Consider the following 26,974-nt stretch of genomic DNA (forward strand, 5'->3'; position numbering starts at 1 on the left):
TGTATTTTGTAGCTCCCTTGTAAGATTAGCTGGATGTACTTTCTGTCCCAAGAGAGGAGATTATAATATGGGCTCCTAATATTTGATAATTTGACGCTCTGCATGCTTGCATGTTATTATAAGGCCAGAGTTAGGACCAGGCCCGCCATCAGGGGGGGACATCCATGACTCCCGTCACGGGCCCCGGGCCTGCAGGGGGGCCCCATCCCCGCCGCGGCCCTGGCGGGTGCCGCCCGGCCGCCGCTCAACCCCCCCTGGCCGCTGCTCCCTCCCTCCATCCCTCTAGCCGCCGCCGCTGCCGCCTCCGCCGCGTCAGACCCCGATCAGGCGGCGACAATAGTGCGGGCGCTAGGACCCAGCGCCCGCACTGATATGCAGAAGTGACGTCACTTCCGCATATATAGCGGGTGCGTCCAGCCCCCGCTCTTACTGGTCGGGTCGCCGCTGATCTTGAGGTCTGACGCTGCTGGCAAGGTAGGGGAAGCGGCGGCTGGGGGGGGGGGGGCTCCCTGTCACTCGCTCACTAGCTAAAGGGGCTCCCTGTCACTCACTCACTACTTAAAGGGCCTCCCTGTCACTCACTCACTAGCTAAAGGGCCTCCCTGTCACTCACTCACTACTTAAAGGGCCTCCCTGTCACTCACTCACTAGCTAAAGGGCCTCCCTGTCACTCACTCACTAGCTAAAGGGGCTCCCTGTCACTCACTCACTAGCTAAAGGGCTCCCTGTCACTCGCTCACTAGCTAAAGGGGCTCCCTGTCACTCACTCACTAGCTAAAGGGCCTCCCTGTCACTCACTCACTAGCTAAAGGGGCTCCCTGTCACTCACTCACTAGCTAAAGGGGCTCCCTCTCACTCACTCACTGCCTAAAGGGGCTCCCTGTCACTCACTCACTGCCTAAAGGGGCTCCCTGTCACTCACTCACTCCCTAAAGGGGCTCCCTGTCACTCACTCACTACCTAAAGGGGCTCCCTGGCAGTCACTACCTAAAGGGCCTCACTGTCACTCACTCACTCACTCCCTAAAGGGGCTCCCTGTCACTCACTCACTGCCTAAAGGGGCTCCCTGTCACTCACTCACTCCCTAAATGGGCTCCCTGTCACTCACTCACTCCCTAAATGGGCTCCCTCTGGCACTCACTCACTGCCTAAAGGGGCTCCCTGTCACTCACTCACTGCCTAAAGGGGCTCCCTGTCACTCACTCACTGCCTAAAGGGGCTCCCTGTCACTCACTCACTCCCTAAAGGGGCTCCCTGTCACTCACTCACTCACTACCTAAAAGGGCTCCCTGTCACTCACTGCCTAAAGGGCTCCATGTCACTCACTACCTAACCTGGGGGTCCCTGTCAGAATCCAGGTGAGAGGTGTCTACCATAATAAGGGGGCATTCTGCCTATTTATTGAAATGCTGTCTATTTATGTGCCTCATGACTGCTGAATTTGTCTTGTTGGGGGTCTAATGATTGCATTTTTACTTGTTGGGGGCCTCATGATTTGTTGGGAGCCTCAAGATTGCTGAATTTGTCTTGTTTGGGACCTCATGATTTGTTGGGGGCCTCATGATTTGTTGGGGGCCTCATGATTGCTGAATTTGTCTTGTTGGGGGTCTAACGATTGCTGAATTTGTCTTGTTGGGGGCCTCATGATTTCTGAATTTGTCTTGTTGGGGGCCTCATGATTGCTGAATTTGTCTTGTTGGGGGCCTCATGATTGCTTAGTTTGTCTTGTTGGGGGCCTCATGATTTGTTGGGGGCCTCATGATTGCTGAATTTGTCTTGTTGGGGGTCACATGATTGCTAACTGTGAGACTATGGGAAAAGCTGAATCATTACCATATGAGACAATAGCATTAAACCTACTTTTTTAGCTTTTTTAAACAGAAAATAAAACTGGGAGGTTCTAAAAAAATGATGGAGCACTTCCTCCTTCCGTCTTGAAGGAGGAAGTGCTCGATATCGAGGCTTGCAACGCGTCCATTCGGACACTTGCACCTCGTTGAAACGCTGGGCGGAGAGCGGCGTTCTGGGTAATTAACCCCGCCGCATCTAGCCGCTCAGCTGTGGCAATTAGAGCTAACTTGAATCACGAGTATCCACCGTGGTTATTCGTGATTAATTTGTGGACAGCAAGCCTCCAACTAGCTCTGCCAACATGTAATGGCTACGCACATTTCTCAGTTTGGGGGGGGGCCCGGACTGATGATTTGTGAGGGGCCCCAAAATTTCTGATGGCGGCCCTGGTTAGGACACATATAAACTCTTGAAAGCGTCTGTATGTCACTTCACAAGAGAATATATTCATTTCTCGGCTTTTAACTTAGCTTTAGGGATACCAGTGATATTGATTTGCATGAAAGCATTTGTTTGTGAGTGTGCAAAGGGGAATTTTGTTAATTCATAAACAAACATTTAAAAGCACATAAAAGAAGTCAATCTCTACATCTCTACAACTGGTACATTGTAACACAAAGTACATTACTACTTACGGTAAACTTTGAGCTGGTATGTGGAGGTCCTTATAGCAGTTAAGTCTGGAGGCTGTGCAGTCATCGTGTAAATTCCATCATCAGTATTTGTCAGGCTGTCCAGTATCAGCGTTCCATTTATAAGCAGTGTGCACCTTCCTTTATATGTACCCACACATTCAGGTTCTCTATCCACAGCTCGTACTGCAACTACCACGGTTTGATTAAAACTCCATGAGATCGATGGATTAGTGAATGGAATGGACTCATTTAAAGAAACAGATCCTCCATATACTCCATTTGCTTCAATCCCTACTTGAGCAGATACACCACCTGCAGGAAAATACACTGTTTTATATGTTTCGAATGTCATGACTTTACAATACAATTCTCAGACAAGTGTGTAAGTAATACCCATAGTTCCACATTGCTACAAATAAATAAATGATCATTATTATATAAATGCTTAAAATTTACATTTCTCGTCAATATGTACGTATGTATAATGTAGACAATGTGTGAGAGATCGCGGAAAAGCCGCCGCGTGTGCTACTAAGGAGGCGGCTGATTCCGCATCCAGTGCGGCGGTTTGCACATAGAGGCGTGTGTCTGGTAGCAGGGCAGAACGCAGCAGCGTGTGTCTGGTGTGGCTGAGTCTGTTAGTGCACACAGGCTCAGGATTACACGCGCGCGCTGAGAGGCAGAATTCTTATACTAGGCTGGGAGAGTCAGCTGACTATGCCGATCAGCTGACTCCAGAGCAGGATACTATTGGTTGAGCAATTAGGGGTGGTGCTGGAGAGCACTACTCCATATATAGGTACTGCTGGCCAGTTGCAAGTTGTCTGCCGTTGCGAACACTACGTGGTAGCACTCAGACCTTAGTCAGATCCAACAGTGTGTTTGAACCAGGTGGACCTGGGAATTCACACTGAGCCAGATTACTTGAACTGTTATTCTGTTTATGCTTAGGCTAGTTCCAGGGTGTAGAGACCACGGACCTCACACCCAGACTAGGGAACTGTATTATCATCTGTGTTATACTCCAGACTAGTTCCAGGGTGTAGAGACCACGGACCTCACACCCAGACTAGGGAACTGTACAGGATCTTCTCAAAAAATTAGCATATTGTGATAAAGTTCATTATTTTCTGTAATGTACTGATAAACATTAGACTTTCATATATTTTAGATTCAAATACACACAACTGAAGTAGTTAAAGCCTTTTATTGTTTTAATATTGATGATTTTGGTATACAGCTCATGAAAACCCAAATTTCCTATCTCAAAAAATTAGCATATTTCATCTGGCCAATAAAAGAAAAGTGTTTTTAAAACAAAAAAAGTCAACCTTCAAATAATTATGTTCAGTTATGCACTCAATACTTGGTCGGGAATCCTTTTGCAGAGATGACTGCTTCAATGCGGCGTGGCATGGAGGCAATCAGCCTGTGGCACTGCTCAGGTGTTATGGAGGCCCAGGATGCTTCGATAGCAGCCTTAAAGGGACTCAGAGCAGTGCAGAAACTATGGAAAGATGCATATCATTTTAAATCTCTCTTTCTCCTCTTTCCAATGATATATAAACCGTCGCCCTACGCCTTTTAGTTTTCGCTATTTTCGCGATTGAAATTGCCGCGGCCGCGATTTCAATCGCGAAAATAGAGAAAAGTAAAAGGTGTAGGATGACGATTTAGGTGTCACCAGAAAGAGGAGAAAGAGAGCTTTAAAATGATATCCATCTTTTCATAGTTACTTGTATTACACAGGACGACACTTTCCCCAGTGTCAGCAGCTCCATTCTGCTGAATGAAGCTGCTGACTTTAGGAAAAAGTCGCCCTGTGTAATACAAGTAACTATGGAAAGATGGATATCATTTTAAAGCTCTCTTTCTCCTCTTTCTGGCGAGGACGGCGGTTTATATATCATTGGAAAGAGGAGAAAGAGAGATTTAAAATGATATGCATCTTTCCATAGTTTCTGCACTGCTCGGAGTCCCTTTAAGCTCATCCAGAGTGTTGGGTCTTGCGTCTCTCAACTTTCTCTTCACAATATCCCACAGATTCTCTATGGGGTTAAGGTCAGGAGAGTTGGCAGGCCAATTGAGCACAGTAATACCATGGTCAGTAAACCATTTAGCAGCGTATCTCCTAGAATAAACACATGCGCTGGAGAGGGGAGAGCGGCCGCTGCTAAGGTAATAGCAGCGGCGGCCGCGGGGAGGTGCGGGAGGGGGGATAAGAGGACGGCACACCAGGCAACGTTCCGAAGCACACTAGTGTGCCGCGGAACACTGGTTGAAAAACGCTGGTATAGGGAACTGTATTATCATCTGTGTTATACTCCAGACTAGTTCCAGGGTGTAGAGACCAAGGACCTCACACCCAGACTAGGCATTGTTTGATATCTGTTATGACTTATTGCTTTCCTGACTACTCCTCTGTCTTCTGATTCGGTACCTTGCATATCTGATTCTCCGTTGCCAAACCCTGCTTGTCCTGGATACCGAATCAGCCTTCTGTCTTTGTACTTTATCTGTCCGTGTGTTACCGACCTGGCGTGGCCGACCTCGAGAGCTATCTCTCCTCTTAAGAGATAGTCTCCAGATCAGATAGTGACATCCACCTTCAGGTGTCACTCACTCTCTGGTCCTTCCTACCTCCAGCCTGACTCCACCCCTTGGAGAGTCTCAGGCTGCTGGAAGGTTCCTGTGTCCTCTAGAGCAGTATTCCTTTACTGCCTATGATCACCTGCTCAGCAATCAATATGTCGCGAACCTCCGATTCGCGAACCGGGTTCGCGAACTTCCGCAGAAGGCTCGGTTCGCGGAAAAGTTCGTGAACCGCAATAGACTTCAATGGGGATGCGAACTTTCAAAAATAGAAAAAATTATGCTGGCCACAAAAGTGATGGAAAAGATGTTTCAAGGGGTCTACCACCTGGAGGGGGGCATGGCGGAGTGGGATACATGCCCAAAGTCCCGGGGTAAAATCTGGATTTGACGCAAAGCAGCATTTTAAGGGCAGAAATCACATTGAATGCTAAATTGCAGGCCTAAAGTGCTTTAAAACGTCTTGCATGGGTATACATCAATCAGGGAGTGTAATTAGAGTTCTGCTACACACTGACACACCAAACTCACTGTGTAACGCAGCGCAAACAGCTGTTTGTGTAGTGACGGCCGTACTGGACTGGTATGCACCGTGGCCAGAGTGTAGGCCGTGGCGTTTTTCAAGCCCATATGGTCGCCGGGCTGTGGTAGCTCAATGATAGAACAACAGTGACTGTCCAGCTGATCAAATTTGGTCTGACCACAATGAAGCAACGACCTTATTATCTTTTGTGTGCCACCCCCACCCGAGACACTCAAATAGCCGGCGGTCATTGCTTCATTGTGATATGCAATCCCCTTCACCGCGGCAAGGTAATGATCATGAAGGGGGATGGGCACATGTACATGCCTTTTGTTTTGTTGTTGCAGCCGCCCGCAGTGCAGCCAGAAAAATTAGGCAGGCATGTACACGCACAAGAAAAATTAGTGTAGCGGCCGCTGCTAGCAGCGGCCTTAAAAATTCAGGAATCCGCCTAGAGTCCTGGACCCTGTTGGTGGTGGCGGAGAAGGCAGTCAAGCGGCCTGCAGGCAGAGATGCTGTGTGTGGGGACTGACTTAGTCTTCGGTCGTGCAGTAGCCCTCCGGGATCCATTCCTCATTCATCTTGATAAAGGTCAGGTACTGAACACTGTCGTGACTTAGGCGACTTCTCTTCTCAGTAACTATGCCTCCAGCTGCACTGAAGGTCCTTGCTGACAGGACGCTTGCGGCAGGGCAAGAGAGAAGTTGTATGGAAAATTGGGACAGCTCTGGCCACAGGTCAAGCCTGCGCAACCAGTAGTCCAAGGGTTCATCGTCGCTTTTCGCAGAGTCTACATCCACACTCAAGGCCAGGTAGTCGGCTACCTGCTGCTCCAGGCGTTGTTGGAGGGTGGATCCGGAAGGATTATGGCGAGGAGTTGGACTAAAGAACGTCTGCATGTCCGACATCACCCTGAGATCGCTGGAGCGTCCTGTCCTTGCCTGCGTGGACTTGGGAGGAGGAGGGTTACTGCCAGTGGTACCTTGATTGTCTTTTGCAGCCACATCACCCTTAAATGCATTGTAAAGCATCATCGACAGCTTGTTCTGCAAGTGCTGCATCCTTTCCGCCTTTTGTTGAGTTGCTAAGAGGTCTGCCACTTTGTGCCTGTACCGAGGGTCTAGTAGCGTAGCCACCTAGTACAGGTCATTTATCTTGAGTTTTTTGATACGGGGATCCCTCAACAGGCTGGACAACATGAAAGAGGACATCTGCACAAAGCTGGATGCAGACGTACTCTCCATCTCCTCTTGCTCTTCCTCAGTGACGGGACGCAACTCCTCTTCCTCCCCCCAGCCACGAACAATACCACAGGAACGTGGAGCAGCAGAAGCCCCCTGTGACGGCTTCCGCGGTTGTTCTTCTTCCGCCGCCTCTTCCTCCTCCACAGAAACACCTTCCTCATCATCACCATCATCAGAGTCTGACTCCTCTCCTTCCCCACACGACTCCTCTTCTTCCTCCTCCTCCTCCCCCCTCTGTGCTGCCGCAGGTGTTGTGGGAACATCGGGTTCGTGTGTAAATGGCTCCCACGACTCCTGCTGCCGTAACTCTTCTCGTTCACGCTCCTCCACAGCTGTATCCACCACTCTACGCACGGCACGCTCCAGGAAGTAGGCGTAGGGGATCAAGTCGCTGATGGTGCCCTCATCGCGACTCACTAGTTTGGTCAACTCCTTAAAGGGCTCCATGACCCTGCATGCATTTCGCATCAGTGTCCAGTTGTTGGGCCACAACATCCCCATCCTCCCAGATTGTGTCCTTGTACTGTAATGATACAGGTACTGGGTGACGGCTTTCTCCTGGTCTAGCAGGCGAGAGAACATCAGCAGGGTGGAATTCCAGCGAGTCGGGCTATCGCAAATCAGGCGTCTCACCGGCAAGTTGTTTCTACGCTGAATGTCCGCAAAGCGTGCCATGGCCTTGTAAGAGCGCCTGAAATGCCCACACAACTTCCTGGCCTGCTTCAGGACGTCCTCTAAGCCTGGGTACTTGGACACAAATCTTTGCATGACCAGATTCAGCACATGTGCCATGCAGGGTATGTGTGTCAGCTTTCCCAAATTCAACGCAGCAATCAGATTGCTGCCGTTGTCACACACCACGTTGTCGATCTCAAGCTTGTGCGGGGTCAGCCATTGCTCCACCTGTTTGTTAAGAGCAGCCAGGAGAGCTGCTCCAGTGTGACTCTCCGCTTTCAGGCAAGACATGTCTAACACTGCATGACACCGTCGTACCTGGCATGCAGCATAGGCCCCGGGGTGCTGGGGCTGTGTAGCTGGAGAGGAGATCGTGGCACCAGCCAAGGAGGAGGAGGAGGATGACGACAGCGAAGCGGTGGTACCAGGTGGAGAGGAGGTGGCTGGAGGCCTGCCTGCAAGCCGTGGAGGTGTGACAAGTCGGTCTGCTGCGCAGCCACGTACTCCCTGCTTGCTGCCATCGGTCACCAGGTTGACCTAATGGGCTGTGTATGTAATGTAGTGGCCCTCCCCGTGCTTGGCAGACCAGGCATCCGTGGTCATGTGGACCCTTGACCCAACGCTGTGTGCCAGAGATGACACCACTTGCCTCTCAACTGCACGGTACAGTTTGGGTATGGCCTTTTGTGAAAAATAATTGTGGCCTGGTATCTTCCACTGCGGTGTACCAATGACCACAAACTTACGGAAAGCCTCCGACTCCACCAGCTTGTATGGTAATAGCTGGCGAGCTAATAGTTCCGCCGCGCCAGCTGTCAGACGCCGGGCAAGAGGGTGACTGGCAGACATTTGCTTCTTACGCTCAAATACTTCCTTTACGGACAGCTGGGTACTGCTGTGGGCAGAGGAGAAGGAACCGCTGAAGGGAAGAGGCGGTGTGGAGGAGGGTGGCTGTGAAAGTGCAAGGGAGAAAGTGGATGGAGACGATGCACCTGAAGGAGGAAGAGGAGAAGGAGGGTGGCTTGTCTTTTGAGGGGTGCTGCTTTTCCTCAGGTGTTCTTGCCATAGCTGTTTGTGCCTTCTCCACAGGTGCCTTCGTAAGGCACTTGTCCCTACGTGAAAGTTGGCCTTTCCACGGCTCAATTTTTGCTGGCAGAGACAACAGATGGCTTTGCACCGATCTGAGACACACACGTGAAAAAATTTCCAAACCGCTGAGCCCCCTGCGCTGATGGCGCTACAGTGGCATCAGCAGCTGACGTTGAAGGGCATGTGTGCTGGCTGGCCATAGCTGGCGATACATGAAGCCGGACACTGCCCCCAGCTGTTTCTGAGGATGAGCTCCCTCTGCTTCTATCATGGAGTCGTCTCCTCCTACTCCTCTCTGACTCCTCCTCTGAACTGTCCCCCTGGTCATCTCCTCTACCGGGAACATATGTGGTATCCGTATAATCGTCATCATAATCCTCCTGGCCAGCTGTGCTTTCTTCAGACACCTCCTCAAGTGCACCAACTTCAGGTGGTCCACCATCATCCCCATCCACACACGTTACGTCCATATTATCGCCACCTAACTCAGACGTATGAGGTGGTGTACCTGCGCCTTCTTGTTGTTGTGGCAGTAGTGGCTGGGAATCAGTGATTTCACCACCACCACCACCAAATAACTCCTGCGAAGTGTCAAATGCAGCGGATGTGGTGCTTGTTGTAGCGCTGGTGGCTGCGGGAGATGAGGTGTTCTGTGTTAAAAACTCAATCACCTCCTCACGATTTTGGGAAGTGATGGCACGTGCCTTCTTCTGAGCACTGTATTTTGGGGCAGGTCCGCACGAAATCAGAGCAACACCACCTCGCACAGACCTGCCGGTGCCTGGTGGCCTTCCTCTGGGCCTGCCTCTACCTCTTCCTCTACCTGGTTTGTCCATTTTGTCCATCTCGGGGGGATGCTAGCTATATGCAGTGAGGTGGGTTCTCACTCAACATAACCGGTAGTTAGATGCAGTGAGGTGGCCAGGTGGGTTCTCACTCAACACAACAGGTATTTAGATGCAGTGAGCTGGGTTCACTCAACACAACGCTAGGTATATGCAGTGATGAGGTTGGTTAAGTATACACAGCAGGTACTGGGTAGTTAGATGCAGTGAGCTGGGTTCACTGAACAGTGAAGGTACTTAAGATGCAGTGAGGTGGGTTCTCACTCAGCACAACCGGAAGTTAGATGCAGTGAGGTGGCCAGGTGGGTTCTCACTCAACACAACAGGTATTTAGATGCAGTGAGCTGGGTTCACTCAACACAACGCTAGGTATATGCAGTGATGAGGTGGGTTAAGTATACACAACAGGTACTGGGTAATTAGATGCAGTGAGCTGGGTCCACTGAACAGTAAAGGTACTTAGGATGCAGTGAGGTGGGTTCTCACTCAACACAACCGGTAGTTAGATGCAGTGAGGTGGCCAGGTGGGTTCTCACTAAACACAACAGGTATTTAGATGCAGTGAGCTGGGTTCACTCAACACAACGCTAGGTATATGCAGTGATGAGGTGGGTTAAGTATACACAACAGGTACTGGGTAGTTAGATGCAGTGAGCTGGGTCCACTGAACAGTAAAGGTACTTAGGATGCAGTGAGGTGGGTTCTAACTCAACACAACCGGTAGTTAGATGCAGTGAGGTGGCCAGGTGGGTTCTCACTCAACACAACAGGTATTTAGATGCAGTGAGCTGGGTTCACTCAACACAACGCTAGGTATATGCAGTGATCAGGTGGGTTAAGTATACACAACAGGTACTGGGTATATGCAGTACTGGGTAGTACAATGTGCAGCTCCCTGTCACACACACAGGTAGTCACTGAATGTGCTGGGCTGCTGGCAGTGGCACACACACTATCAATTAGCAATGCTGTGCATGCAACAAAAGTGTCAGTTTGACACACAGAAAAAAAAAAAAAGTACAGGATGAGCTCTGACAAGAGCTATTGAGGGGTGCTATAAAAGCAATAACAATCAGCCAGGAGCAAGCTAAGCAGCCAAGAACCTAACTAATCTGTCCCTAGAAGAACAAGTCTGCAGCAGCTCTCCCTAGTCTGTCTAATAGCAGGCAGACGAGTGACTGTAATGGCCGCCGGAGGCTGCCTTATATAAGGGGGGGTGGGGCTCCAGGGCTTAGTGTAGCCTGAATGGCTACAATGTGCCTGCTGACTGTGATGCAGAGGGTCAAAGTTGACCCTCATAGTGCATTATGGGGCGAATCGAACTTCCGCAAAAGTTCGCCTGGTGCAGGCGAACGCGAACCCCCGAAGTTCGCCTGGAACCGTTCGCCGGCGAACCGTTCGCTACACCTCTACTCAGCAAGTGCATCCCTCAAAGTATTACTGTTACACCAAACACTCACATACCTATAGGTGTCCAGAGGTTAGCAATATATCTGGTGCAGGCGAACGCGAACCCCCGAAGTTCGCCTGGAACCGTTCGCCGGCGAACCGTTCGCTACACCTCTACTCAGCAAGTGCATCCCTCAAAGTATTACTGTTACACCAAACACTCACATACCTATAGGTGTCCAGAGGTTAGCAATATATCTGTATTATCGGTGATTCTGCAGATCATCAATAATCAGGTATATATCTGCATTCTTGGTGATACTGCAGATCACCAATAATCAGATTCTCTCTGCGTGCTGACACCAATCGTTACACAATGCTACAAAAAAAAAAGCTTCAGAGTACCGCTACAAACTTAGTGCTAATGGCCCCTCATAACACACTCAGCTGAAACAATAATGCACTGTAACATCGATGTGCTGTAAAATTCATTAGCATACTTATTGTATTTTAGATTTAGAGTTTATTACACATATTTGAGTGAACACTTTATACATTACAATACCTGACAAAAGTTAGTACATCTCCCAAGATTTCTCATTTGTACCTTTTTGTAAATCCCACTTGCACATTTTGGTTGGTTGGTTATGAGTAATTCACTCTCACTGGTTTTCACAGCATGGAGTTTGCTTTCTTATACACGGTATTGAGTTCTACTTTCCCTTTTCCCTTTTTATCCCATCCCTTTCCTCCTTTTTCTCCCTTCCTTTCTCCCTTTTTCCACACCTTTCTCTCCCTTCTTCCTGTCCCTTCTTCTTTTCCCCTTCCTGCTTTCTTCCTCCTTTTAATTATTAAAAGTAAAACTCGAACAATAAGAATATTGTGCAAATGTCCAGGGCCGGGCCGAGGCAGAGGAGAGAGAGGCTCGAGCCTCAGGGCACAGTGTAGGAGGGGAGCACTTAACTCACTCAGCTATAATTCCCCTATTGTGTTTGAAGCAGATATAATTAAGAAAAGAGGATACATGGCAGTGGCTGCATGCCAGATAATTAGAGGTGTTGGGGGCCCTGGGGTGCCTCTTAGTGTAATAACTAGGGATGGTCGCTGGATTCCGCGGAATTGTAAATTCCGTGATTCTGGCCGGAATTTGGTCAATTCCGATTCCGATGGTCGGAACGGAATTGCTATAGCTATAAAACGGATTTCTGCTGAAAATTTTAAAATTCCGCTGAATTTTACGGAATTCAAATGTATTTCCTCACCTAACTAATTTCTACCTGATCCTTCCTCCCTGCATGCGAGGGTCTCATCTTCAAGGGAATTGTACTATTTCCAAAGCCAGCTTATATACCGTGGCTGGGAATTGAACCCAGGTCTCAGTGTGTGGTAGGTAACTCACTTAACCACTATACCACCACTATACCACCAACAATTCGTACAAACAAATCCGGCAGAATTTTCATAGCGACGGAATTTAACACTGACGGAATCCGTGATTTCCAGCGGAACGGAATTTGCTCTTTCCGATCATAACTAGTAATAGCAATCAGTGTGCGATGGCTGGGGTGGAAGGATGGAGGGAGGGGGACCATTCGGTGTCTCAACCTTGGGTGCTGGAGGACCTTGTCCTGGCTCTGCAGTAATCCAACTTAAAAGGTGAAACCAATAAATGAAATAGACTCATTACATGCAATGTGAGATGTTGCAAGCCTTTATGTTTTATAATGTTGATGATGATTATGGCTTACAGCTTATGGAAACTCCAAAATAAAAATCTCAGACCGCTAGATTAATGTAAACAGGTTCAATATTCTAGACTAAAAGTGTCAGTCTGTCAGACTCTAATCAACTAACTAATCCAAAACACCTGCAAAGGGTTCCTATTTCATATATTAGTTTCACTTTTTAAGTTGAATTTCTGAATTACTGAAATAAATGAACATTTACACAATATTCTAATTTTTTGAGTTTCACTTGTAAATTGTCACAGGGAAATGCACCAGATAGGTTGGCGATGGCGATGGCCTCATACACTTTTTTACTTGGAATTTACTTGGTATTGTAGGCTTTAAATCTTTCTTTTTACGTTCACTACATGATTGCGTATAATAAGATTTTCCTTATATAAGGTGTTATGCTTTTTGCTCTTAGTCAGTCTGGCTCATAATGAGGATATTCATGGACCCCTGAATATGGAATAAATAAAGACTAAAGATGGAAAACATCCCTCTATACCATACTGTTGTGGAACAAGATTTGTTGATCTCTATTACTACTGCTGGATTTACGCTTTTTCCATTGTGGAATAGGAACTTTCACCTTTTACTATTAATAGCTGGAAGCTTAATCACTGCTGTGTTTCCCATTTATTTCTGTGCCTTTTTCTCTCTCCCCTCTTCTTTTTTCTTTTCCTTTAAGCTTAATCATTTGATAGTGATATGATATGTGATATGTGATATGATCATTAGTACTGTGGCAGTGCAGAGCAGACATGGAAGAATCATTTAATCTATTGTACTTATCTTGTTCCAGGTTGGCGTGTTTATTTTTTATAAAAAAAAAAAAAAAAAAAAAAGATTAATGCACTAGAGAGCGCTCTTTTTCTTTCTTCTGTTTTCTATGGCGTGTTTATTAAACCACTCGTGCAAGTCTCTCCCTCCCTTCCCAGTTCGCTGAAGAAAGTGATTTCTCATATAGTATATATGTCTTACCTTCCAGCGGCAGGTCCTGCGGCGTCTCTGGCGAGGTCCGGGCGAGCGGCGGGATGCCACAGCTGACATCTTCTGGCGGCATCCCCGGCATCCCTCCGGCGGGGTCTTCCGGCTCGCGCACGACCCAAAGGTCGCATCACGCATGTGCGAGTGGGAGCGAGTCTTATAGGCTCAGGAGGAGGGTTAGGGAGGATGGTAAGGAAGGTCACAAGTGATGTCACTGATTGAGGGTGGTTTTCGTAGGGTTGGGAGATGTACTTAAGACCAGTGAGTTCATTCACTCACTGGCCTTGATACTAATCAGTTCGCTGGTTCTTGGCCCTAGCTAGCTTCTTGAGCTACATCATATATGGTGGTACTCACCATATATATGTACTCCAGTTAGTCAGTCGTTGTTGATTCATTGATAGCTGTCATTTGTAATTCCTTCGTAATATCCTCCTGATATTATTGAAGTATTCATTGTTATTATCTGTGTACCGACTTTGCCTGCCTATTGACTCTGCTCTTGCCTGATCCTTCTGTACCTCAGTCATCTGATCTCTGTTACCGACTCGGCTTGTTCCTGACTCCGCTACTGTTTGATCCTTGCAATACGACTGACATCTGGCACACGTGTATGACTCTGCTCAAGCTCGTGCTACCTTATCACGCACCAGAAAGACATTATTAAAGCCCATACCAGATATCATGGAGGCAATGCAGGAACAGATTCAGTCACTTGTTGGTGCGGTTAATCACCTTACTGAGCAACTGAATGCCCAGCTATCAACAGCTATCGCTCAGATTAACATACCCGCCAATGTTCCGCAACCATCTCCACCGGCTCTCATTCCACCTATCATTGAGCCAAAAATGCCATTGCCTGAGAAGTTTTCAGGCTTACGCGCAGATTTCAGTAACTTCCAGAATCGTTGTATGTCTTCTTTCGAGGTTCGAGCTAGGTCTTCTGGGACTGAATCCCAGAAGATTTCTCTAATAAAAACTTTGTTACAAGGTGACTCCCAGACATGGGCTTACGGTCTAGAACCAGGCCATGAGGTCTTAACGTCGGTTGATAATTTTTTCAAGGCCATGGCCACTATATACCCAGATCCTGATATAATCGCCACCGCTACCCGTAAACTTAGAGATCTCAGGCAGGGCCGACATACAGTAGAGGAATATGTGGCTGAATTCAGGAAATGGTCTGTTTCAGTTAACTGGGGGGGGGGGGGGGGTACAGCCGTGTTGGATCAATTTTTATTTGGTTTATCTGATTCAGTGAATGACATGCTAGTCAGTCATCCAGAACCTAAGACCTTAGCGGATGCTATATTGCTAGCCATAAAGGTCGACAGACGGTTAAAGAGAATCTGTATTGTTAAAATCGCACAAAAGTAAACATACCAGTGCGTTAGGGGACATCTCCTATTACCCTCTGCCACAATTTAGCCGCTCCTCGCCACATTAAAAGTGGTTAAAAACAGTTTTAAAAAGTTTGTTTATAAACAAACAAAATGGCCACCAAAACAGGAAGTAGGTTGATGTACAGTATGTCCACACATAGAAAATACATTCATACACAAGCAGGCTGTATACACCCTTCCTTTTGAATCTCAAGAGATCATTTGTGTGTTTATTTCCCCCTGCAGCTATCTTCCACTGAAGTGTCAGGCTGTTTCTTCCTGCAGAGTGCAGACAGCTCTGCCTGTATGTAATTCCTCAGTATGTGAAAGCCCAGCCAGCTCAGAGGAGGATTTATCCAGCTTGTAAAAGATAAGAGAGAAGAGAGAAGCTGCCCTAATCTAAATTATACACAGGCAGTGTGCAGAGAGGGGCCTGGAGGGGGGAGATGTATTACAGAACCACACCACTGAATAACTTGGCAGCCTTCCAGACACAGGCTGACAAGTCTGACAAGAGAGAGATAAGTTGATTTATTACAGAGATGGTGATAGTAGAACGAGCTGCAGTAAGCCAGAACACATTAGAATAGCTTTTGGAACTTGTAGGATGATAAAAAACAGGATGCAATTTTTGTTACGGAGTCTCTTTAAGGTACAGACAGCAGGGAAAGACTTATGCTACTGTCTCCACCCCCAGTAAACAGGCTAGTGCTTCTTCTATGTCTATGGAAGAGCCAATGCAGCTGGGCTATTCTAAACTCTCTCTCACTAAAAAGTTAAGAAGGAAAAAGGAGGGTCTTTGTATGTATTGTGGGGAGAAGGGTCATTTCTTCTAGAATTGCTCTGCCAAGAGATTCCGGAAAACTTCAGCACCTAAGTGAAGAAAGGGGAATTCACTTGGGTGGTCAGTTTTCTCCCCTCAAAAGCAAAAAATTGGTGTTGCCTGCTACTATCACATGGGACAACTATAAGTCCCTATCCTGCCAGGCCTTTGTAGATTCTGGGGCTGCAGGTAATTTTATCGACTCTGACCTTGCCACTGAGTTGGGTGTTCCAGAAAAACCCTTGCAGAACAAACTTTTCGTCACCGCTATTGATGATATTCCTTTACAGACTAAGACACCCATTACTGTCGCCCAGGAAGTTTCTCTACAGATAGGAGTTATACACTTTGAGCAAATTCATTTTTTTGTGTTAAGAATGCCCTCCTGTCCATTGGTTTTGGGGTTGTCCTGGCTTCAACTCCACAACCCCGGAATCGATTTGGATTCTGGTCAGCTCATCTCTTGGTCACCTCATTGTCAGGAGAGGTGTCTCAAGATAATTACTCTCTCTAGTCTTGAAGTAAAGTGTAATGAGGTTCCATTGCCTTACATGGATTATTCTGATGTGTTTTCCTCACAATCTGCAGATAAATTACCACCACACAGGGTTGCTCAGCAGGACCTTGAATGCGAAGTTTCCCCGAAAAATGTGGGTGTTTTTTAGGTTTGCCGCATGCAAATCCGAACCCGAATGCTGCGATTCCAAGCCGAACCCGAATACGAAGCATGCCGAATGCGCGCGCTGGAATTCGGCCGGATGGAGCTGTGGGTTCGGTTTCGGCTTCGGGATTCGGGGATGACGTGATTGGGCCAATCAGAAGTCCTCCTGCCGAGGAGCTGGCAACCCTAGCAACCAATCAGAGGAGGGGAGCCTGGCCCTCCCCTCCTCTATATAAGGCGGCGGCCATGTTGCGGAGCCACGCACTTGTGTGACTGCTGCTGGTACTGAGAGATTTTCCAGTGCTGTGCTGTGTCTGAGCAAGTGCTTTTCACTGCTAAACCTAGCGTTTTGCTTCCTAAACACCTCCTAAACACATTTATTGTTGTCTTATATAGTTAGCTAGTATTTTGATTGTTTTTAGTCAGCTAGTGTATAGTGTATACTGTGCTAGGCTAGTGTTAGTCTGTGAGCAGGCTAGGCCTGCTAGCCTAGGTAGCCTTAGCCTAGCTACTAGCTTAGGTAGGTTAGGGATTCTAGTTAGTTGTGTACTAGTAGTACTAGTTTAGTTAATTATTACTGCTGTAGTCTGTTACTTTATTAGTTTCAGTACTGTGTTAGTTAGTTACTGACTGTGAGTGACAGGTCACCACCAGCATCCATTGTGAGTGACCTGACCTGTGACTGTCTGTCACCTCACCTGCCCGAGCCTATTGATTGATTGCGTCTGACCGTGTGTGACCGTTTTTAATTGTCACCGATTGTCTGCCGCACGACTTACTTGTAGCCTATTACGCTAGGTGTTTCTTAGTTACCTGCGTGCGTGCATACTTCTAGTGTCTACTACTATACTACTAGTCTACTAGTGTAGTACCCGTTCACAAATTTTTTTTTCAATTTTACTGTGTGATTTTATTATCATCTGTAGTGTGTGTAATAAATAAGAGTTACTTACAACACATACAGGCCACCACACCAGCATCTGTTGTGAGTGACCTGTGACTGTCTGTCACCTCACCTGCCCGAGCCTATTGATTGATTGCGTCTGACCGCGTGTGACCGTTATTAATTGTCACCGATTGTCTGCCGCACAACTTACTTGTAGCCTATTACGCTAGGTGTTTCTTAGTTACCTGCGTGCATACTACTAGCGTCTACTGTCTACTACTATACTACTAGTCTACTAGTCTAGTACCCGTTCACTAATTTTTTTTTCAATTTTACTGTGTGATTTTATTATCATCTGTAGTGTGTGTAATAAATAAGAGTTACTTACAACACATACAGGCCACCACACCAGCATCCGTTGTGAGTGACCTGTGACTGTCTGTCACCTCACCTGCCCGAGCCTATTGATTGATTGCGTCTGACCGTGTGTGACCGTTATTAATTTTCACCGATTGTCTGCCGCACAACATACTTGTAGCGTAGTACGCTAGGTGTTTCTTAGTTACCTGCCTGCGTGCATACTTCTAGTGTCTACTACTATACTACTAGTCTACTAGTCTAGACTAGTACCCGTTCACTAATTTTTTTTTCAATTTTACTGTGTGATTTTATTATCATCCGTAGTGTGTGTAATAAATAAGAGTTACTTACAACACATACAGGCCACCACACCAGCATCCGTTGTGAGTGACCTGTGACTGTCTGTCACCTCACCTGCCCGAGCCTATTGATTGATTGCGTCTGACCGTGTGTGACCGTTTGTAATTGTCACCGTTGTCTGCCGCACGACTTACTTGTAGCGTAGTACGCTAGGTGTTTCTTAGTTACCTGCGTGCGTGCATACTTCTAGTGTCTACTACTATACTACTAGTCTACTAGTCTAGACTACTACCCGTTCACTAATTTTTTTTTCAATTTTACTGTGTGATTTTATTATCATCCGTAGTGTGTGTAATAAATAAGAGTTACAACACATACAGGCCACCACACCAGCATCCTTTGTGAGTGACCTGTGACTGTCTGTCACCTCACCTGCCCGAGCCTATTGATTGATTGCGTCTGACCGTGTGTGACCGTTTGTAATTGTCACCGATTGTCTGCCGCACGACTTACTTGTAGCGTAGTACGCTAGGTGTTTCTTAGTTACCTGCGTGTGTGCATACTTCTAGTGTCTACTACTATACTACTAGTCTACTAGTCTAGACTAGTACCCGTTCACTAATTTTTTTTTCAATTTTACTGTGTGATTTTATTATCATCCGTAGTGTGTGTAATAAATAAGAGTTACTTACAACACATACAGGCCACCACACCAGCATCCGTTGTGAGTGACCTGTGACTGTCTGTCACCTCACCTGCCCGAGCCTATTGATTGATTGCGTCTGACCGTGTGTGACCGTTTGTAATTGTCACCGATTGTCTGCCGCACGATTTATACTTGTAGCGTAGTACGCTAGGTTTTTCTTAGTTACCTGCGTGCGTGCATACTTCTAGTGTCTACTACTATACTACTAGTCTACTAGTCTAGACTAGTACCCGTTCACTAATTTTTTTTTCAATTTTACTGTGTGATTTTATTATCATCTGTAGTGTGTGTAATAAATAAGAGTTACTTACAACACATACAGGCCACCACACCAGCATCCGTTGTGAGTGACCTGTGACTGTCTGTCACCTCACCTGCCCGAGCCTATTGATTGATTGCGTCTGACCGTGTGTGACCGTTTGTAATTGTCACCGTTGTCTGCCGCACGACTTACTTGTAGCGTAGTACGCTAGGTGTTTCTTAGTTACCTGCGTGCGTGCATACTTCTAGTGTCTACTACTATACTACTAGTCTACTAGTCTAGACTACTACCCGTTCACTAATTTTTTTTTCAATTTTACTGTGTGATTTTATTATCATCCGTAGTGTGTGTAATAAATAAGAGTTACAACACATACAGGCCACCACACCAGCATCCGTTGTGAGTGACCTGTGACTGTCTGTCACCTCACCTGCCCGAGCCTATTGATTGATTGCGTCTGACCGTGTGTGACCGTTTGTAATTGTCACCGATTGTCTGCCGCACGACTTACTTGTAGCGTAGTACGCTAGGTGTTTCTTAGTTACCTGCGTGTGTGCATACTTCTAGTGTCTACTACTATACTACTAGTCTACTAGTCTAGACTAGTACCCGTTCACTAATTTTTTTTTCAATTTTACTGTGTGATTTTATTATCATCCGTAGTGTGTGTAATAAATAAGAGTTACTTACAACACATACAGGCCACCACACCAGCATCCGTTGTGAGTGACCTGTGACTGTCTGTCACCTCACCTGCCCGAGCCTATTGATTGATTGCGTCTGACCGTGTGTGACCGTTTGTAATTGTCACCGATTGTCTGCCGCACGATTTATACTTGTAGCGTAGTACGCTAGGTTTTTCTTAGTTACCTGCGTGCGTGCATACTTCTAGTGTTTACTACTATACTACTAGTCTACTAGTCTAGACTAGTACCCGTTCACTAATTTTTTTTTCAATTTTACTGTGTGATTTTATTATCATCTGTAGTGTGTGTAATAAATAAGAGTTACTTACAACACATACAGGCCACCACACCAGCATCCGTTGTGAGTGACCTGTGACTGTCTGTCACCTCACCTGCCCGAGCCTATTGATTGATTGCGTCTGACCGTGTGTGACCGTTTGTAATTGTCACCGATTGTCTGCCGCACGATTTATACTTGTGGCGTAGTACGCTAGGTTTTTCTTAGTTACCTGCGTGCGTGCATACTTCTAGTGTCTACTACTATACTACTAGTCTACTAGTCTAGACTACTACCCGTTCACTAATTTTTTTTTCAATTTTACTGTGTGATTTTATTATCATCTGTAGTGTGTGTAATAAATAAGAGTTACTTACAACACATACAGGCCACCACACCAGCATCCGTTGTGAGTGACCTGTGACTGTCTGTCACCTCACCTGCCCGAGCCTATAGATTGATTGCATCTGACCATGTGTGACCGTTATTAATTGTCACCGATTGTCTGCCGCATGACTTACTTGTAGCGTAGTACGCTAGGTGTTTCTTAGTTACCTGCGTGCGTGCATACTTCTAGTGTCTACTACTATACTACTAGTCTACTAGTCTAGACTAGTACCCGTTCACTAATTTTTTTTTCAATTTTACTGTGTGTTTTTATTATCATCCGTAGTGTGTGTAATAAATAAGAGTTACTTACAACACATACAGGCCACCACACCAGCATCCGTTGTGAGTGACCTGTGACTGTCTGTCACCTCACCTGCCCGAGCCTATTGATTGATTGCGTCTGACCGTGTGTGACCGTTTGTAATTGTCACCGATTGTCTGCCGCACGACATACTTGTAGCGTAGTACGCTAGGTGTTTCTTAGTTACCTGCCTGCGTGCATACTTCTAGTGTCTACTACTATACTACTAGTCTACTAGTCTAGACTACTACCCGTTCACTAATTTTTTTTTCAATTTTACTGTGTGATTTTATTATCATCCGTAGTGTGTGTAATAAATAAGAGTTACTTACAACACATACAGGCCACCACACCAGCATCCGTTGTGAGTGACCTGTGACTGTCTGTCACCTCACCTGCCCGAGCCTATTGATTGATTGCGTCTGACCGTGTGTGACCGTTATTAATTTTTACCGATTGTCTGCCGCACGACATACTTGTAGCGTAGTACGCTAGGTGTTTCTTAGTTACCTGCGTGCGTGCATACTTCTAGTGTCTACTACTATACTACTAGTCTACTAGTCTAGACTACTACCCGTTCACTAATTTTTTTTTCAATTTTACTGTGTGATTTTATTATCATCCGTAGTGTGTGTAATAAATAAGAGTTACAACACATACAGGCCACCACACCAGCATCCGTTGTGAGTGAACTGTGACTGTCTGTCACCTCACCTGCCCGAGCCTATTGATTGATTGCGTCTGACCGTGTGTGACCGTTTGTAATTGTCACCGATTGTCTGCCGCACGATTTATACTTGTAGCGTAGTACGCTAGGTTTTTCTTAGTTACCTGCGTGCGTGCATACTTCTAGTGTTTACTACTATACTACTAGTCTACTAGTCTAGACTAGTACCCGTTCACTAATTTTTTTTTCAATTTTACTGTGTGATTTTATTATCATCCGTAGTGTGTGTAATAAATAAGAGTTACAACACATACAGGCCACCACACCAGCATCCGTTGTGAGTGACCTGTGACTGTCTGTCACCTCACCTGCCCGAGCCTATTGATTGATTGCGTCTGACCATGTGTGACCGTTGTTAATTGTCACCGATTGTCTGCCGCACGACTTACTTGTAGCGTAGTACGCTAGGTGTTTCTTAGTTACCTGCGTGCGTGCATACTTCTAGTGTCTACTACTATACTACTAGTCTACTAGTCTAGACTAGTACCCGTTCACTATTTTTTTTTTCAATTTTTACTGTGTGATTTTATTATCATCTGTAGTGTGTGTAATAAATAAGAGTTACTTACAACACATACAGGCCACCACACCAGCATCCGTTGTGAGTGACCTGTGACTGTCTGTCACCTCACCTGCCCGAGCCTATTGATTGATTGTGTCTGACCGTGTGTGACCGTTTGTAATTGTCACCGATTGTCTGCCGCACGACTTACTTGTAGCGTAGTACGCTAGGTGTTTCTTAGTTACCTGCGTGCGTGCATACTTCTAGTGTCTACTACTATACTACTAGTCTACTTGTCTAGACTAGTACCCGTTCACTAATTTTTTTTTCAATTTTACTGTGTGATTTTATTATCATCTGTAGTGTGTGTAATAAATAAGAGTTACTTACAACACATACAGGCCACCACACTAGCATCCGTTGTGAGTGACCTGTGACTGTCTGTCACCTCACCTGCCCGAGCCTATTGATTGATTGCGTCTGACCATGTGTGACCGTTGTTAATTGTCACCGATTGTCTGCCGCACGACTTACTTGTAGCGTAGTACGCTAGGTGTTTCTTAGTTACCTGCGTGCGTGCATACTTCTAGTGTCTACTACTATACTACTAGTCTACTAGTCTAGACTAGTACCCGTTCACTAATTTTTTTTTCAATTTTACTGTGTGATTTTATTATCATCTGTAGTGTGTGTAATAAATAAGAGTTACTTACAACACATACAGGCTAGTGTTGGGCGAACACCTGGATGTTCGGGTTCGGGAAAGTTCGCCGAACATGGCCGCAATGTTCGGCATGTTCGGGCCGAACCCCGAACTCCCCGAACATCCCGCTTGTAGGGGCCCTATGGGGTCGCAGGCATAAGGGGGGAGCATGCCCCGATCGCGGGGGGGGGGTCGGAAATTCCCCCCACCCCCTCCGCTAGCGCTCCCCCCTCTGCCCGCTTCCCCATACAAAAGTTGCAAGAAGTACCTGTGTCCGGGTGGTAGTGGGTGGCTGTCTGGCTGGCAGTGGGCGGCACTATGCAGTGACTAAATGAGGAGGAGGAGTCCGGAGAGTGACGCGTTGAGGGAGGCCGGGCAGCGGGCGGTTCAGCAGTACTACTGCTGAACCGCCCGCTGCCCGGCCTCCCTCAACGCGTCACTCTCCGGACTCCTCCTCCTCATTTAGTCACTGCATAGTGCCGCCCACTGCCAGCCAGACAGCCACCCACTACCACCCGGACACAGGTACTTCTTGCAACTTTTGTATGGGGAAGCGGGCAGAGGGGGGAGCGCTAGCGGAGGGGGTGGGGGGAATTTCCGACCCCCCCCGCGATCGGGGCATGCTCCCCCCTTATGCCTGCGACCCCATAGGGGGGCCGTATTCGGCCGAACAGGGCCCTGTTCGGCCGAACAGGGGCCCTGTTCGGCTAGTAATTTGGCAGTTCGGGCGAACGCGAACAGTTTGGCCGAACGCCACCAGGTGTTCGGCCGAACTCGAACATCACCCGAACAGGGTGATGTTCTGCAGAACCCGAACAGTGGCGAACACTGTTCGCCCAACACTAATACAGGCCACCACACCAGCATCTGTTGTGAGTGACCTGTGACTTTCTGTCACCTCACCTGCCCGAGCCTATTGATTGATTGCGTCTGACCGTGTGTGACTGTTTGTAATTGTCACCGATTGTCTGCCTTACTTGTAGCCTATTACGCTAGGTGTTTCTTAGTTACCTGCGTGCGTGCATACTTCTAGTGTCTACTAGTTTTGGGCGAACAGTGTTCGCCACTGTTTGGGTTCTGCAGAACATCACCCTGTTCGGGTGATGTTCGAATTCGGCCGAACACCTGGTGGTGTTCGGCCAAACTGTTCGGGTTTGCCCGAACGGCTCAATGCCGGGCCGAATACGGCCCCCCTATGGGGTCGCAGGCATAAGGGGGGAGCATGCCCAGATCGCGGGGGGTCGGAAATTCCCCCCACCCCCTCCGCTAGCGCTCCCCCCTCTGCCCGCTTCCCCATACAAAAGTTTAAGGAAAGTAAAATAGTACCGGTGGTAGTGGCTGGCAGTGGCACTGTGAAGTGAGTGAGGAGGAGGAGTCCGGAGAGTGACGTGTTGAGGGAGGCCGGGCAGCGGGCGGTTCAGCGGTAGTACCCTTGTGGTACTTCCGCCCTTTCTCTGACCTCACGTCCTCTGCGTGATGACGCATACGAGGGTACGCGTGACGCGTACCCTCGTATGCAGAGGACGTGAGGTCAGAGAAAGGGCGGAAGTACCACAAGGGTACTACCGCTGAACCGCCCGCTGCCCGGCCTCCCTCAGCGCGTCACTCTCCGGACTCCTCTTCCTCACTCACTTCACCACCGGTACTATTTTACTTTCCTTAAACTTTTGTATGGGGAAGCGGGCAGAGGGGGGAGCGCTAGCGGAGGGGGTGGGGGGAATTTCCGACCCCCCCCCGCGATCGGGGCATGCTCCCCCCTTATGCCTGCAACCCCATAGGGCCCCCAAAAGCGGGATGTTCGGGGAGTTCGGGGTTCGGCCCGAACATGCCGAACATCGCGGCCGTGTTCGGCGAACGTTCCCGAACCCGAACATCCAGGTATTCGCCCAACACTAGTGTCTACTACTGTACTACTAGTCACCACCAAGTCACCACACCAACACAGACTTTATTAAAGTTTACACCCTTTCCCGCCCTCTACTACTTATTTTTTTTTTTACTGTATTTGTATAGTGCACTATGACTGGCAGAGGTAGAGGTAAAGGGCGAGGCACCACCAGGAGAGGAAGCGCCATTGCAGGAGCCACTGCCAGCAGCAGCAGGTCTGGGACTGGTGCGCCGCCAGCCACTGACCACAGGGAGGAGGGAGCAGAGGTGCAACAGCAGCGTGTTGCGCCCATCTTTGAGACGGGTCGTTGCCCACGGCCCATTGGGGAGAGTCAGGTGCAGGCTGTGGTGGAAATGATGGCGGGGCAGGAAGCCACCTTTTCCAGACAGGCCTCCAGCAGCAGCGAGACTAGTGCCACCAGCACTCCTGTCCGCAGCAGGCCTCCACCAGCGCTTGAGGCCATGGTCATGGTGACCCCATCGACCAGCCTGTCCTCAAAGAGCATGCTCTTCTCCCCTGAGACTGTGACCATGTACAGGGATGTTTTGGAGAAGTATGAGTTGGAGATGATGGGGCCATGCAAGGAGGAGGAGGAGTTACAGGTGCAGAAGTTTGTTGTTGGCGCTGAGGAGGAGGGGCGTGATGCAGGGGATGTTGGGGTAGAGGAGTTGGTTGAGTCGGGCTCACAGGATTTGTTTGGGGTTGATGATGATGACTTGATAGATCCTTCCTATGTGCCACCAGTACCACCAGCACAGTTGGTTGAAGGCAGCTCATCATCGGAGGAGGAGGCGTCTCTGGCGCAGAGGCGCGGCAGCAGCAAGGCGGCCAGCACAGGGTGTGGAAGGCAGGAGCCACAGCCTACTGCTTCAGTCGCTACCACCACTCGCAGCAAACCTCTAACTACAACCAAAAAGGCACAATCCTCCAAGGGCACCCAAAAACCCCAGCCTTCAAGCGCAAAGAGCAGGTTGAAGTCCCCAGTCTGGCGGTACTTCACCAAGTGCCCAGTGGACCCGACCCGTGCAATTTGCAACAGTTGCAATCTCAGTCTCAGCAGAGGTCGCGATATCCACAAATTGAGTACCTCGTGCCTGCAGACCCACTTACAGAGCAGACATTTTGAGGACTTTAATAAGTTGGAGAAGCTTATGCAAAGTGGTGCAGGCAGTGGTCAGAGCCAGACAGCCACTGCACAGATTTCAGCAGCAGCAGCCGACCCTCCTGCCCATCCAGCAGCAGCAGCAGGAGCACAGCAGCAACTCACTCTCCCCCCCCCCCCCCCCCGGGCAGCCAGTCCTCAGTGGCCTCATCAGCTCCCTCCACAGTGGCCTCCTCATCCTCCCGTGCAGACAAACGCCGCCAGACTTGCTCAGCAAAGCATTCCCCGGTGTGACCAAGGTGCTGCCTCCCGCCCACAGGCGCATCCGGTTGTTGAACGGGTTGCTTGCCCGGGCCATGTGCTCCCAGCTCCTGCCATATTCCTTTGTGCAGGAGGGAGTGACATCAGAGCGTTGCTGCAGGTTGGGATCCCGGAGTGGCAAGTCCCCAGCCGCCACTATTTTTCCCGCCAGGGCGATCCCAGCACTGAACCGCTCTGCCATGGAGAACGTGGGCCGCGCGCTAGATCACGCTGTCAGTGCGCGGATCCACATAACCATGGATTCCTGGAGCAGCCGGTTTGGGACAGAGCGCTATCTGTCCTTTACGGCCCACTGGGTCAGCCTGGTGGAAAGCCCGAGCGAGGAAGCAGCAGGTCCATCCTCGGGCACAGCAGCACCAGTCGCCCACTACGTGGTGCCACCGCGCGGGGTCAGGTGAGAAGCAGCAGCTCCCACCGCCAAGCGATCCCGTCTCTCCAGCAGTGTGAAGGCCCGCCACTGCCAAGCGCTGCTGGAGATGAAAAGCCTGGGGAAACACTCCTTGACGGCAACTAACGTGCTCCGGTACCTCAGGGAGCAGGAGAGGAAGTGGCTGACCCCCAGAGGCCTCACTGTGGGATTGGTGGTGTCCGACAATGCCGCCTACCTGCTGTCTGCCATCAGCAGTGGAGACTTGCTCCACGTCCCTTGCTTGGCCCACGTCCTGAACCTGGTGGTGCAAAAGTTCATGCGCACCTACCTGGGGATGGAGAAGCTGTTAGAAGCGGCGCAGAAAATTGTGCGCACTTTCCGCCGCTCAGCAGCTGCCGCAGCAAAACTGGCAGTCATCCAGCAGCAGGAGGGCCTGCCACGACACCGCCTTATCATAGATGTGCCAACTCGCTGGAACTCCACCATGGCGATGTTGGAGCGGCTGGTTGAGCAGAGGAGGGCTGTCAACCAGTACATCTATGATGCCACTGTCGCCGGCACCGGCAGCAGAAGCAGCACCACACTCCAGCTCCTCACCAACGCGCAATGGGGGCAGATGCAGCAGGTCTGCTTGGTGTTGGCTCCCTTCCTGCAGGGAACCAACCTGGTGAGTGAACAACGGGCATCCCTCTGCCAGTGGGTGCCCTTTGTTTGTCTGCTGGACAGGGCACTTGGCGATTTGGTGGATTTGGGAGAGGAGGCCCTGA

At 48.5% G+C, this 26,974-nt stretch overlaps 1 protein-coding gene across 4 annotated transcripts in view; it reads right to left on the reverse strand.

Moving 5' to 3' along the window:
* Window positions 1-26,974, reverse strand: part of LOC137521755 (carcinoembryonic antigen-related cell adhesion molecule 1-like) — a 244,289-nt gene that overhangs the window by 143,431 nt on the left and 73,884 nt on the right. For all 4 annotated transcript variants that reach the window (XR_011022191.1, XM_068241435.1, XM_068241437.1 and 1 more), the window contains exon 2: window positions 2,487-2,798. Coding sequence is in view for 3 of the 4 variants with exons in the window: in XM_068241435.1 (XP_068097536.1) it covers window positions 2,487-2,798 (312 nt within the window). In the remaining variant the exon portion in view is untranslated. The remainder of the gene's footprint in view (window positions 1-2,486; window positions 2,799-26,974) is intronic.

The sequence above is a fragment of the Hyperolius riggenbachi genome, chromosome 6, assembly GCF_040937935.1.
Source record: "Hyperolius riggenbachi isolate aHypRig1 chromosome 6, aHypRig1.pri, whole genome shotgun sequence".
Classification (NCBI taxonomy): domain Eukaryota; kingdom Metazoa; phylum Chordata; class Amphibia; order Anura; family Hyperoliidae; genus Hyperolius; species Hyperolius riggenbachi.